The 14,834-nt window shown below is 42.0% G+C and overlaps 1 protein-coding gene across 3 annotated transcripts in view; it reads right to left on the bottom strand.

The window, feature by feature from the left end:
• Nucleotides 1-121: 121 nt before the first annotated feature.
• vaspb (vasodilator stimulated phosphoprotein b) overlaps nucleotides 122-14,834 on the bottom strand; it is a 32,295-nt gene continuing 17,582 nt past the window's right edge. The window contains exons 2-14 of one of the 3 annotated variants that reach the window (XM_005927322.3): nucleotides 12,856-13,027; nucleotides 9,680-9,860; nucleotides 8,386-8,452; nucleotides 7,003-7,115; nucleotides 5,878-6,146; nucleotides 5,533-5,669; nucleotides 5,313-5,364; nucleotides 3,707-3,734; nucleotides 3,561-3,600; nucleotides 3,298-3,354; nucleotides 2,622-2,691; nucleotides 1,670-1,727; nucleotides 122-1,579 (exon numbers count right to left, since the gene is read on the bottom strand). In XM_005927322.3, the coding sequence (XP_005927384.1) occupies nucleotides 1,545-1,579; nucleotides 1,670-1,727; nucleotides 2,622-2,691; nucleotides 3,298-3,354; nucleotides 3,561-3,600; nucleotides 3,707-3,734; nucleotides 5,313-5,364; nucleotides 5,533-5,669; nucleotides 5,878-6,146; nucleotides 7,003-7,115; nucleotides 8,386-8,452; nucleotides 9,680-9,860; nucleotides 12,856-13,027 (1,279 nt within the window). In that variant the 3' untranslated portion in view covers nucleotides 122-1,544. The remainder of the gene's footprint in view (nucleotides 1,580-1,669; nucleotides 1,728-2,621; nucleotides 2,692-3,297; nucleotides 3,355-3,560; nucleotides 3,601-3,706; nucleotides 3,735-5,312; nucleotides 5,365-5,532; nucleotides 5,670-5,877; nucleotides 6,147-7,002; nucleotides 7,116-8,385; nucleotides 8,453-9,679; nucleotides 9,861-12,855; nucleotides 13,028-14,834) is intronic. The other 2 variants (XM_042222570.1, XM_005927324.3) reach the window with 2 other exon arrangements.

Here is a 14,834-nt window from a genome sequence, read left to right as displayed (position 1 = left end):
TCTAAGTAAACATTTTTATGCATAAATAGTTTGGGATTTTAAATATAGCAAAATGTGTGCAGCACAGCCCACACTCCATAAAATTAAAATACAATAGAAAAGATGAGTCCAGACAAAGTGATGCGTTTCAAGAAGCAACTGTATTCGACTATAAAGGCATTTCTAATCCAGTGTCTCTAAGCTGTTTTCTTTATATTTCAGTGTAAAAAGCCTAGACTCTAGAAAAAAGAAAGTAAACAAAAAAACAACAAAACAACATTTCATTAGAAAACAAATCATTGAAAAAAAAAAAGATAATGAAATTCCCATTCACCAGTCATTTCAATTAAAATAGAAACACCTTTTTTGCTAACATTTCCCTCAAAACAAATATATATTTTCCATATATATATATTTATATATTTATTCTCAAGGCAGTTGGTCATGGCCAAATTAATTGACCTCATCATGGCCATTTTTCATGTTTCAAAATTAGAAAACGGATCTAGAAGGGAAAAAACACAACAAAACAAAGAAAAAAAATATAACAACAAGCGGAAGCACAGTGGACAGCAGGAGCGCCACACTGGCCAATGAATAAGGTCTCATTTTAAGTGAGAGGGAATAGTCTATCAAGGCGGTGTGGCACACGCGCACACACACACACACACACACATCCTCTGGAACAAGTGCAATGCAAAGAGAATAAGTTTCTCACATCATAAAACTACAACATACTCTTCTTTCACAGCACTCTGGTTGAACACTTCCCTTTGCTTGTCTCCTCTTCCTCTAGTATCTCTGTGCAGCAGGAGTGTGAAGGCTTTCGTTGTGCCGCTTTAGTTCTTAGTCTTTGGCGGGAGCTTAAAGTCCACTTGACTGAGATATGCTGCAGTATTAAAGAAGATGGCTTCACTGTTTCGTTTGATTTTTTTCCCCTCTCCACATCCAGCTGCCACACAGACTAGCAGAAGTCTCAACATTTTCATGGCAACTGAGAAAGGGAGAAAATGATCCCAGCATGCCAGCCTCTTTCTATTACAGTAAAAAATATGACTAATACAGTGTGCCTGAATACTGAAGACTTCTCTACCAGGAAAAATGGTGCATCTGATAGCAGAAGGAGAGGACACAAGCAGCAGGGGTTCTGCAACAAAGAGGGGTTAGAGATGGCAAACTTGCAAGAGCAACTCTGGCGGTAGTTAAGTGCTCTGAAATGATTCAGATGAACGGGACACAAAAAGGGCACGACGGGACGGCTGAGCGGGAAGAGATGGTACAGATGGGGACATCACCGCTGCAATAAAAGCAAGTGATGGTTAAAAAGTGCCAAATGGCGACTTGAGGAGGTTCCCTGGGTTACCATTAAGATGAAGTGAATATGGATGTTGTACAGTAAGCACATATGCTCATGTGTTTGTGTAAGAGAGAGAGAAGAGAAAATGTGTAGAAGATAAAGAGAAATCCCTGGGCTACATGAGAGGGTGACGTGGAGGAAAGGCCTCAGCGGACCTCGATCTGCTCCACCCATCGCATCCCTCCGTTACACCTGACGCTCAGCAGAACTATGTGCTTCTCTTCTGAAGCTCCTGAATAAAGGCTGTGAAAGCAAAGAGAAACACACAGTAAGTACACAAAGTAGCTGATACTGGAGCAAAATTAAAGGTTTTTTTTAAAAGTGTAATCTAACCTCCAATAATTTCCTCTTTGACTTTTTGTAGTTCTTTCCGCACTTCCTCCAAGATCTCCTGCAGAAAAATAGGACAAACCGTTAGCCATGGCAATACATTTGTGATTTAGGAAAAAAAAAATGTTTATTTGCAGTAACCTGTGAAATCTCCATATACATACAACATATATTTTTCTGACTTGTGGCCGAACACAATGCATTGGTGTTGACCAGAAAAATTTAGGTTTCTCTAAACCTCTGTCAGGATTAAGACCTTTTCATGCATGAAACCTATAACATTGTTGGCTTTATCAACTGGACTGAATTCTGTCATTTAGGCATGGGTTATTTTTATGGAAATCTGCAAACACAATGACGATCCACATTACCTGCAGTTTGCTTGCAAGATTTAACAGTACAACAGTGACATAATGCATGAGGTCAGACTGTCTTTTTGCATGGCAGCTTTATTTTGATAGATGCTTTGATAACTAAAGAGGCCACTTCCTATGTGTAGCTATGGGAACAAACATCCCACACATCAGATTAGAAATAACAGGAGCTTGTGAAGTATGGTTATATACACCACGTCTGTGATAAGATCCGGACTGCTCCTGTCCCAAGCTGGGAATGTAATTATTGTCAGTAGTTAATATTATTGCTGTTGTGCCAGCTGCATAAATGCACACCAACCTGTTTGTGACACACTCAACAACACACTCCTGGAAACAGCTGGAAGCTACAAACTAACTTCATTTCAACAGTCTGAGACTGCCATTGTCAAACTGTTGTCAAAAAGTGACCTCAAGCCAGCATATTCAGATGGAGCCAGATTCATGCAAAACAAAACGAGTATCAGAAGCTTTAGAGAAATCAGCTTTCTCATTTACATGACAAAAATTCAGATCCAAACATTCAAGTGTGGCTGTTTTGGCCAAGAACTGACGATCGCTGGGTCGATGAGCATATTTACCTGTTTCATTTTCTCTAAATCTGAGTCATCGGCTCCACTTGCTTCATTATTATTGCTTGCAGCCTTTGCCCTGTAACAAAACATGAAACAGACATGCAAATATTTCATGTTTATCTTTCCACAAAACAGGTGCAACATATTCATCAAATGCATTGCCACAGTATAGAGCAAATGAAGAACCAGTGAATGGAAGAATGCAGAAATGAAATGAAGGTTAACCTATGTAAACTCATTAACCTACCTTTCTGAAGCTCAAGGATGCTGACGAGCTATAAATTAATGCCTGATATTAACTGATCTAGCTAGCACAGGTTTAAGAGTAGTGTATGGCTCTGTTAGGACCTTTTACCACAAAAACTACGTGTATGTTCTTGAACTACAACATAGAGACAAACAAAGCCATCAAAGATGTCAGAGAGGACAGAGCCAACCCCAGCTGAGAGAAGTGACTTGAAAATAAGCATGAATCATAGACCCAGGCTCCCATCTTATTAGTCAGTTTTCAGAGACAGCACACTCAGCTGCTACATCTACGGGTAGCTTGGGTGCACGCCATTCTCCCATCCATTAGATGGTGCTATCAACTGTAAAATATGCTACCCCAGCATGAAGATTTGAGAGGGAAGAATAAAGGAAGGGGTGCTAAAGGTCATGAATTAATGGGGCACATGTATACCTGGGAACTTGGGACAATGAGGAAGTGGAGTCCATGCTCTTGGGGATGGAGTTATTCCTGTTAGTGAGACACACACACACACACTCTCGCTCTTAAAATGAAAATGGACGACATTCGCACACACGCACAAAAAACTCACGTTTGTGCAAAGACGCAGGGGTGGACACAAAAACGTGCGCACACTGGTGAACAGGGTGAACCGACACATGGGACACCTGGAGGTGACAGATTTACTGCAGGGAAATAACTGCGTCTTGGCTCACCTGATCATAGAAGGTTTCTCCCAAGGTCTTCTGACGGCGTCTGAAAAAGAAAATGTATGAAAACACGAGTTGATAATCTTCACTCATATCAGTATATCAGAATGAACGTAGGTGGCATGCTACAGACAAAACTGTTCAGTTCTCACCACTTTGACTTGGAGACTCTGACTCATCCTGTGGAGAGGAGGGAAGAAAAAACATGGAGACTTCTCTTAACAGTGAGTCATCCTCAGCCTTGAGTGGTTGGTTACATGTAAAAACACTCTACATTTGTCTGGTGTTACATAAAGGGAACCGATTATGCTTCTCATTATTTTCTGGCATGTCTATATTGTTATGTTACAATGATACTGGTGTCAAATGATGACATCTTATCTGTAAGTGTGAGTTGAAAACTCAGGCTTCAACCGTTTATTCTACTCTTGGCAATGTTTAATAACCTGCCAACGTGAGCACAGAAACCCCACCCACCTGCTGTTTAAATGTTTTATTTACGAGGGGCAACCAATCAGGACAAAGCTGGCTTACAGGGGAGAGTATATCAGTAGCTAGTAGTAACGGCTTGTTTTATATATTGAATGAACTATGGGGCTGGGTCGAGGCTCACTGTAAGATAAATAAGGGTTCTCCAAAAAGTCGATTCTGTTCATCTGGATGTAGCGTTTTGTGGGAGAAACGTTTCGTCACTCATCCAAATGATTTCTTCAGTCTCAGCTGACTGCAGGTTTCTCCAATCTTATAAACAGTACATTTGCATAATGACTGAAACCAGCCCACTGAAGGAACAATGGGCTGGGAGGTCAGTTCCTTAATTTTAATTTTGCAAATTCTCATGACCATTGATCAACAACCACTGACCAAAACCCACTGATCAATAGCCATGAGTACCATTCACAGAGAGTTGGGGAATGGCTGCAAACACAGCATTGTAAGATGGCGTAAGATGTACCCCTAGGCCCCCTCCTCGATTCAGAGATGGAAGAACGCTGGTTTGAGCGCGAAGTCAAGGAGGCCATTTACGTGAAAAGGGAAACTTTTCACGTAAATGGCCTCCTTGACTTCGCGCTCAAACCAGCGTTCTTCCCTGTCCAGGATGTGTACATCCTCACTGAAAGAGTGTCCACTGGCCTGTAGGTGTAAACAGACTGCAGAGTCCTGGCCTGACGAGTTAGCTCTTCTGTGTTGTGCCATCCGCTTCGCCAGAGGTTGTTTGGTTTCCCCGATGTATAAATCCTGGCAATCCTCCTGGCACTTAACAGCGTACACTATGTTACTCTGTGTCGGGGGACCCGATCCTTGGGGTGGACCAGTTTTTGGCGCAGTGTGTTTTGGGGTTTAAAAGCCACAGAGACCCGGTGTTTAGAAAAAATGCGTCTCAACTGCTCTGATACTCCTGACACGTATGAGAATTTGCACAATTAAAATTAAGGAACTGACCTCCCAGCCCATTGTTCCTTCAGTGGGCTGGTTTCAGTCATTATGCAAATGCACTGTTTATAATATTTGGGGAAACCTGCAGTCAGCTGAGACTGAAGAAGTCACTTGGATGAGTGACGAAACGTTTCTCCCACAAAACGCTACGTCCAGATGAACAGAATCAACTTTTTGGAGATTTACTCTACTGGATGATTGAGAATGCATCAAGACATAAATAAGGGCTATTTGAACTATAAAGGATGCAAAGCTACTTTAATAAAGTCCAAGAATAAAATTATTATTACAAAAACTATTTGACAAAAAGCCGACCCTCACATTATCTTGTGGTTTCACAGGTGGCTTCTCTCCAGTGTCTGCAGCTTTTCTCCTGATAAAGGAAAATAAAAATACTAAGTTTAATAATCAAGCAGAAAAACTTGCAAGAGCTGACTGAATATAACGCATGTAATAAATGATTATTGATCAAAAGACAAGTGAAGATTGTAACTAGTTAATATAAAACCTTATGTGGCTTCAAACCTGTGGCGTCACCCACCTGCGTGCCAAGATGGCACTCATTTCACCCATCAAACCCCCTCCTCCTCCTCCTCCAATGGATGCGTTGCTGCTGCGGGTGGACTCAGTTCTGGAAACTGGAGTTGGAGTTGGAGGAGCAGAAGGGCCATCATCCTGCTGAGGGCAGCAAATAGCAAAAGGATGGATGGTGGTGTCACAGATCTACATCTCTAAATAACTCTTAGTATTGTGTCATTACAACAGCGGAATATCCAATTAGAATAATGAGAGAAGCACATGACAGATTGAGCGATTTGTCAATTGTATGCTAACGAGGCCTTTAACAGCAGCGGCAAAGTAACAGTCAAATCTGGCACATACACACCTTGGATACTTTGCGGAGTTTAGCTCCTGCAAGGGCAGCCGCCAAGCCCCCTCCTGCCCCTCCTCCCCCACCGCCAATGCCATTTCCGCCACCCGAAGTGGGCAGGGGTGGGGCCGGGGGAGGTCCTGTGGGAGGTGGTCCCGGAGGCGGGGGGATGCCAGCTGCTGGAGGAGGGGCAGGAGCTGGAGGAGGGCCAGGGGGTGGAGGAGGAGCCGGTGGAGGAGCGGGGCCTCCAGTGGCCAGTGGAGGAGCTGGAGGGGCTGGAGGAACTGGACAGAGAAGGACCATCAGTTTGCAAAGTATTCAGAGAAGATTCACACCAATGAGAGCATGACGCAGGTAAACAAAATTCAAAACAATGCTTAGATGGCTTCTGTATGATACAGAGGGCATGACTGATCCTCACTATCTAAAACTGTCAAGAGCATAAACAGAGCATAGAGGCAGCACCTAAAGCACTAAAACAGCTCCTGCATCTAAAAATTCCAATTTAACTTAAACAGCGTGATTGATGCTCCATGTCTAGTGGTTTTATATTTTTCTGCGTTGGACAAACCACTTTTAATGTCTGATTTAATTGTGATTTGAATGCTGAATTTTCACTCTGCTGGACACTGGAATTACCAGCAGCATCTTATCTGCTTCCCAATCCTATAAGCACTTGGTTTATCTGGAGAGCATCCAGCAGCATGGTTTTGTACCCGGTGCAGCTGCACCCCCTCTGTGACTGCTTGTGGATACAGACACTCCAAGACCTTGATCGACAATTCTAATATATGATGTCTGATGTCAAGAAAGATGCGGCACAGATGTTGAGAGCACAGTTCTCGACGGTTTACTATTACGGTTCAGAATTAGGGACAGCCTTCAGATTTTCCATCAACGTTTAAAAACAAAAAAACAAAACTTCAGCCAGTGAAAGAAAAAGTCACAACCTCTGTCTGACACGACCCTGTATCAGTCTTAAAATCCCCTGTTGTTTTTGGTACGCAGAATGAATTCCAGCTTTCCCTTCAGGGCGATCATGTGCTGCACATTTATCTGAGTATAACGCTGAAACAGAACAAAACTGAAGTGTATTAATGTCAAGTGGTGTTATGTTGACCAGCGCAGGTGTTTCCTGACCTGCAGCAGCTTGTCTTTCTCTTTCCAGCCTCTCTCTTTCCTGCCGCTCCCGCTCCTGTCTTTCTCTCTCCTGCCGCTCCCGGTCCTGCTGTTCCAACCTCTGCTGCTCCAACCTGTGCACAAACAAACAAATCTGTCACATCTGTATGTGAACACATTTAAAATAAACCAAGAGTAATTATAATAAACTGGCCCACAATTAAATTAAAGTCTGAGACTCAGAAAGCCTTGAATCATGTGCAAGTGTCCTGTAGATATCTGAATTATTTATGCACCAGCCGCTGTTTCAGGGCAACTTCTAACATTTCAAACAAACAGTTTTATAAAATCTAGAGAATTTGGTAAAAGGACATGAGGTGAATTTCACGTTTAATTAGTCTATCACTAAAAAGTCCACAGCTGGTCAAAATGATCCAATGCGAGTTACCTCGGTTGGCTACATCTCTCTCCTCTCCCCAACACATCTGCCACTCATAACAGCTGATTACAGAGCACCACACATACACTGTACACAGTGTACACACACTAAAGTGCAGAGCCACACACATGCCCGTAATCACACATGATGTCAAGCAGCGAGCCAAGGAAAGGGTGAGGGGCGATCGCATTCATGTCTGTTATTCTGCCAATTTTCACAACTGCTGAACATCATCGATGTTTACAGCTGCAAATATTACCCACAAACACCTGCATCTCTGTTGGACTTGTAAGGTTTTAGAAACTCCCTGAGCCTCAGCGCGCCACTGGATAATGAGACAGCCAGGCAAGCAGCAATGCAGATTATAAAATCCTCCTAGACTGTGATCTTTATCACCTTTTAGTGTAAATAAGATTAAAAGGTTAATGCTTAGTCCATGCGAGTCCAAGTGTCTCGCTGATGGGACAGGCTGATGGAGACATGGCGGGAAAATGTAAGCAGCATCCACTTTACTGTCTTTTTAACCTTTAAACTACACAGGCTGACTAAGGCTTTAACAGCGTCAGCGTCAAGCTAATGCCATCAAATCCTCTGCATATGCGTGTGTGCCCTAACCCTGCCAAGTGGACTACTGCAGAGCCAAAACAGCTCGACTTGCTATTGATTGTTATGCAACTGAACCCAGGAGATTGTTTGCATCAGTTAGAAAACATACACTTCACATGGCCGCACAGTACCGTAAGCTCACATAAGAGGTAAACAAAAAAGAATCAGAAAAAATATCTGATTATTAAACAAACAGTCATTTACGACCAAGCTGAAACCTGGAAATGTAATCAGAGTTATCAGCTGAACCAAGCCCAGAAGATATGCAAGCGGAGAAGCAGTAAAATGCGACCAGCGGTGGATTACAACTAGCAAAGTGAAGAAGGCGGACTGCATGTAGCAGAAAGTCTTCAAGGTACCTCCGCTGTTGTTCAAGCTCTTCAGGAGAAGGCCCATTTGACATGGGGCGGGGGAGGGTAGCATAACCTGCCAAAACAGAAAATAGAAAACATTTGTGATGATTACTATGAAGCAATAACTCCTGACACGCTCAAGTTTATCCAATCTGTGCTTTTACAGACGTACACACTTTTTTATATCTGTGCTGTTGATACTGTACAAAGTCTGCAGACAGTGTGGACAGCCACAATATGACACACAGGGACCTCAAATGGGTGGTGCCCACTAATCAAGCATTTACAATGCTACATTTTATCAAGTATTTTTCATGGCTCAGCGACACAGGATATACAGAGTATTCATTTAAATAGCCAGCTGTTGTAAATAAGCAGAGGTAAGAACAACACTGACTATGAATAAGTGCTGAAACTGTTAAAAATGAACACATTTTAAAAAAACAAAACAAAACAACAACAGAAGTTCTAATTATGTGTTCGATGAATACCAGGATTCCTTCTGAGGAAATATTCAAACTATTTTCTATTTAACAGGATTGGATGGACACGTGTGGACTGATGTCTAAGAAATAGTGTGTTTAACTCTAACAGCCACAGTGTAGGACGCAGCTCTATCGCAGGTCCTTCATCCCAACAGCGGTCAGACTGTACATTACACACAATAGATACCTACAAAAATAAAGGTTTAGTCCCACTGCACTTTATGCACATATGAAAAATATGACAATGACAAATACTTACTGTATATAGCAACCATTTGTAAATAGTAGAAATGACACTTGTATCATTTTTTTTCCTTATTTAAAAATAAATAAATAAATCCAGTGTTGCTGTAACATGTGAATTCCCCCAGTGTGGAATTAATAAAGTCTACGTCTAAATGACAAAATGTGATCTGAGTGAGTAATTTTCATGCATTTACACCAACTCTGTGCACAACTGTAGCCAGCACAGCAGCACGAGGCCAAACAAATAATATTATTTGACCTTTTTATATCTACCCAGCTACCCTGTTTGTTGTACATCACTGTGAATTATACTCATCACTTGAAGGAAGCTTGTTAGCAAGGTGTTTCATGCGGTCCAGGGCGGTGTTAATATCAGCTCAATCACATGCCTTTTTTCTCTAACTGATTGACAAGAAACACATATATAACCTCTGTGTGGTGTTAGTATAATGTTTACCATGTTCTGGCTGATAAGTTACCACAAAACAGGAAGTTGCAAGTTTGGGACGTTTTCATTCGTGCTGGAGTCATAAGCAAAGTCCATGGAGTAGCTACAGATGCTAATTTACCTGCGTCTGCCATGGAGTTGAGGACCTCCAGAGCGTGGCTCATGCCATTGGCAAATAAAGTAGCATCCTCCTTGCTGCCAAAGTTGAGTCCCCAAACTTGTCGGGCATCCCGCCACTGGTGAAAATTAGGTGTGGCCTGATTATACTTGAGGCCTCTAATGATTGGACAGTTTATAACAACCTGAGGAGGAGAAAGAGAGCAGAGGAGTTACAAAGTCGTTTAAAAATAAATTATATATCGTTAGCTTCATAGCATAAGTGCCTAAGTCATTTTTTGGTCAAATTGAGATTTTTGCCTAACTTTACTCCCCTACCACTGCTGCATCATCCTGTCCGTCTGCCTATGTCATCACAAAAAAATGACTTAGGCACTTATGCTATGAAGCTAACGATATCCAAAACAACTTCTAAAATCTCCACAACCTAATATCCCTGCTTATGCATAACACGACTGTATCTGCTTAAATGTTTGTGGACTATGCTGGTACAGATTCCAACCACCAGGTGGTGTGAAGCTTATGGAGCTGGGGAAAAACGTTCTGGGTTTGAGTGTTTGCCTGAATGTGCTGACATGCCATTTCACTATTTGTTTAACAGCCTCTGGATTCCACAGAGGAGAGGGGAGGATAGGAGACCCTGTCAGGGGGGCAGCATGCACTGAATGTAAGGGTAGCAAGTTCATCTGCCACTGTAGACATCATCATCATCATTAAAAATAAACAAATACAACTTCAGTCTTCCTGTTTAAAAATAGCAAGGTAGTGTGTAGATGCAAAGAGAATTGCATCACGAATCAGGATAAAAGGAATCAAGTAAAACCTGTGGCATGATGAAAAGCCTTAATGCCGCAGGTTCCACTTGTGCTTTTTAACTCGTCTTAAATCACACCAGGATGCATAAAACAAGCGTGACACCACAAAGACGCTTCTAAAGACACCACAGGCACAAGAAAAAAAAGAAAGGAGAACATGAAAAGGAGAGAGAGAAAATTCTCATTTTCTTCCTGCTGCTCTCATTAACCACAAGCCTAAACTCACTTGGATGTTTCCGTCAGACACAAATATAGAGTCCTTACTGGGTATCAAACTACGTCCTAAATTGTCACAGGAAATGGCTGAACAGGCTAACTATCTCACAGGAAACATCTTCCACTTTAAGACACGTCTCTGGGGAACACTTCAGAGTGCTGAATGTTTAAAGAAGGGGAGAGAGAGAGAGACACTAAGACGGGCGTATCAAGAACAGACGCACCCAAACTCAGGCTGCCCTGCTTTGTAACATGGAATCGGCTCACCTTTATCAGCTGGGGAGTCATAATCTGGTGATAACCACAAAGACACGCCTTCATTATCCTCTGCTTTGAGCACTCAAAACTGAAGGAGGACTTTCCTACATGTTATGCCAAAGGCATGCTGACAATGCACAAAAAACAGCTTTGCATGTTTGCGTGCACCTCTCGCAAACTGACAGTAATCAAAAGCATGAATGTGGTGGAAGTGCTCTTGCTTAAGACAACAGTCGATTCAAAGCTCAGCTCAGCAAAATCTGTAAGATTAAAAGCACTGAAAGGAATTAAAACACTGGCTTAAAGATAAATAAGGTAACCCAGGGCCTGTTTATAAGTGTAGTTAAGAGCAGCAAGTGTTTGGATAAACTGCTGCAAACGGCGTGAAGCAGTGATCGTGCTCCACACGCAAACTTAACGGATTCCCTGCTCCACCTTTCATCAGGTTTCATTAATTCATTCTGTGCCTAAAAGTAAATACTTCTGTCTGCTAGGTTCATGCGATCATATTTGCATCAGTGTTTATAAAATAATGAAAATTCATAGTGTTTCTAATACAGTGGCTCCCCACAGAAGCCTTGCTTGCTCCACCCCTCCCCCTTTCTGTCTCTCTCTCAGACACACAGACATCAGAGAGAAACTATAAGGAAACTAGTTAGACCATACACTGACCGGCCACTAAGTACACGTGATCAACTGCTCATTAATGCTAATATCTAGTCAGCCAATCTCATAGCAGCAACTCATGTACACATGGTCAAGATGACCTGCTGAAGTTCAACCCAAGCATCACAATGAGGAAGAAAGGTGATTTAACTGATTATAAATGTGGCATGATAGTGCTGCACAGACTGGCCTGAGTATTTCAGAAAGCTGATCTATGGGGATTTTCCCCACACAACCATTTATGGGGTTTACAAAGCATGGTCTGAAAGAGAAAATGTCCAGCGAGGGGCAGTTCTCTACAAGAAGATGTCAGAGGTCAGAGGAGCAGAGCCAGAGTGCTTTGAACTGATAGGAAGCCTGTCTAAAGAGCCATTTATTACAACCAAGGTATGCAGAGAAGCATCTCTGAACCATTGAAGCAGATGGGTTAGAGCAGATGACTGCACCAGGTGCCACCTCTGTCAGCTAAGAACAGGAAACTGAGGCTAAATTTCACACAGGCTCACTAAAAGTGGACAACAGAAAAATTGGAAAAATGTCATCTGATCCGATCTTAGGTCTCAGTGGCATAAACAACATGAGACTGGATCCATCCCGTCTTGTAGAGCACCTTTGGGATGTGGTGGAACAGATGAATCCCATTATGGATGTGCATCCAACAAATCTGAAGCAACTGTGTGATGACATCAAGTTAGCATGGACCAAAGAAAATCTGAAGAATGTTTCCAGCACTTTGTTGAATCTGTGTCATGAATAATTATGGTAGTTCTGAAGGCAAAAGAGTTTGTATACTAGCCAGGTGTACCCAATAAAGTGGCCAGTGAGTGTAAATAACTGCAACATAAGGTAGAGTCTAAAACTGCTCTGCAACCAAACAAGGGGACAGAAAACGGTTTGGTTGTGATTTATTATCCTTCCTGTGGCTTCTTGGATTGGCAGAGGGTTTAGGGGGGAGGGACATAAACAGCACAGTGGTAGACGATGTAAAAATGTTCTCAAGTGCTTCTAATAAAACTATACTTACAGTAAATACTCTCCATATAACAAACAGATACAGTTTGACATCATTGTAAATGATACCCTAATGAATGGGCACCCAGTATTCTCACTCTTGCTTACTCAGACACCTTTAAACAACACAGACGCCCACAGGCCACATGACACACTACACACATCTCACAAAGCCAGACACTATGCTAAGCCTGCCCAAAGCTGGCAGATGTACCTGCTGATCTGTCTGCATCTTGCGTCCCACTACCCTAAAGGCATTGTTGCTTGGGTTGTGATAGATCTGCACCCTGCTGAAGGTTTGGGGTCCGGTGCCCGCAGGAAGCCACTTCTTATTGCCATCGTCATAGATCATCACAGTGGCCCGAGCCTGGCAAATACTTGATTCACTGAAAAACAGAGCACAAAGAAGAAATCATCAACATTAGTTTACAGCATTGCTTAGTTGACTCTTTGAAGTCTAAATAATCTACTTTTTGTCTGACTAGTACTCAGGCTTGTACTACCACGAGTTCAGCATTTCAAAGGGATCTTTCTGTTAACTTCATTTACCCTTGTAGCCAAACAAAACTGGTTATTGACTCAGTAACCCAGGGTTCTAGTTACAAATGGGTTCACAGGAAGGAGTGGCGCTAGCAGCATCTGGCTAATCACGAACACAGTGTATTGGCAGCATAGGAATAGCAAAGTGTAATGTTAGAAAAATTTAAAACGCACAACACAGAATCAAAGCAACACAGGTGCTGCAGGGTGAGTGTGTGCCAGAGGAAAAGCAGTGTTCAGTATTCAAAGTGCTGTATGAATGCATGCAAGTTTTAGCCAGTAAGACTAGAAAGAGCTCAGATATGGATAAAGTTTAGCCTCCTTGAGGGTAAGAAGGAAAGCCAGCAAAATTTCCAAATGTAATTAGTTCTAATTAATGCTGATGGAACAATGAAACTGTTGTAAATTAATCTGAGGCCAACAGAGGAAAAAAGTAATAAAGCTGGATCTGAGAATTAACCTACTGACAGTCAGAGAAATGCAAAGACTTCAGACCCTCCTATTTCGTATACAGAGGTCTCTGGGGTCTTGCAGGAATGGTGATGTTATGTACACGCTGTCATGTACACAGTGATTTCATACCTGTTGATCTCTAATCCAGAACATAATCTGCTCCGGAGCAGGTTAGGGTCAGAGTGCGTTACCATGGTGATGCCCCCCAGTAAGAAGTGATCCACCTTCACACTACAGAAAACTTCAGGGTTAACTCCGGGTTACCTAGATAAGTTGAAATCCTGCTAGACATCTGGCAACTAAGAGTCGATTTCTGCTCTTCCAAGCCTGAACAAAAACACCCACTACATGCTGCCACAAAAACGAGGAAGAATTAAAACGATCCAAAGCCAAATTAAAGTACAGCCACAAAAATTAAACCACAGGGCTTTATAGTAGCGACGGCAACTTCAGCCGACAAAAGCATGAAAAGGTCTTTGTGAGCTCTGCTGCAAACATGTTTGTACTATAGAGTGTCATCGGAGAAATACACTAGACTGTTGTTTTTAGGGATGTGACAAAAACAGATACTTCAGTACCAAATCGATACCAACATCCTGAAAATGTGGAGGTACTTGTTCTTCTAAAGGTACAGCTGGGTACCTAACATACTCTAGATGCCTTAAGAGGAAACTCAGTCCACAGCAACAGTGTTTCATTTGTTTTGTTTACGTTAGCAACGTGTTCTATTAATAACCTGAAATGTTTGCAAAAATGAAAAAAATTTAATAAAAATTTGGAAACATTCATTTGTGTTACTGCTGAGAATCAAGGACAATTAAGCAAACTACTAAAATTTCAGTTACACTGCATTTTTTGTATAAGGACAAAGAAGAACCAATATTAATTTATATCATATAAAGGCTGTGTGTTTTATGTGGGATTCAGTGTGAACTGCGGGAGGAACAGGAGAGGCCAACGAGGAAAGCTGAGGAAGAACTGCAGACAAATGAACGAAGAACAAAGTTTTTAGTCACGAGGGCCAGTCTTTCAAGACAAACCTAGTCTCATACTCACTAACCCACAAGGCCAGATTAAGAACATTTCAGTGTGTCCTAGGTTTCAAAAAACCCACAACACTAATATAACCAGCTTTGTTTGAGCTTCAAACGTGTCAGAAAACACACTAAACTGGAACGACAATGTCCTTTATTCACTGAA

The sequence above is a fragment of the Haplochromis burtoni genome, unplaced genomic scaffold (assembly GCF_018398535.1).
Source record: "Haplochromis burtoni strain Fernald_Lab_line unplaced genomic scaffold, NCSU_Asbu1 Contig_88, whole genome shotgun sequence".
NCBI classification, from domain to species: Eukaryota; Metazoa; Chordata; class Actinopteri; order Cichliformes; family Cichlidae; genus Haplochromis; species Haplochromis burtoni.
Note: the sequence above shows the minus strand (reverse complement) of the source record. Positions and strands in the feature narration are given on the sequence as shown.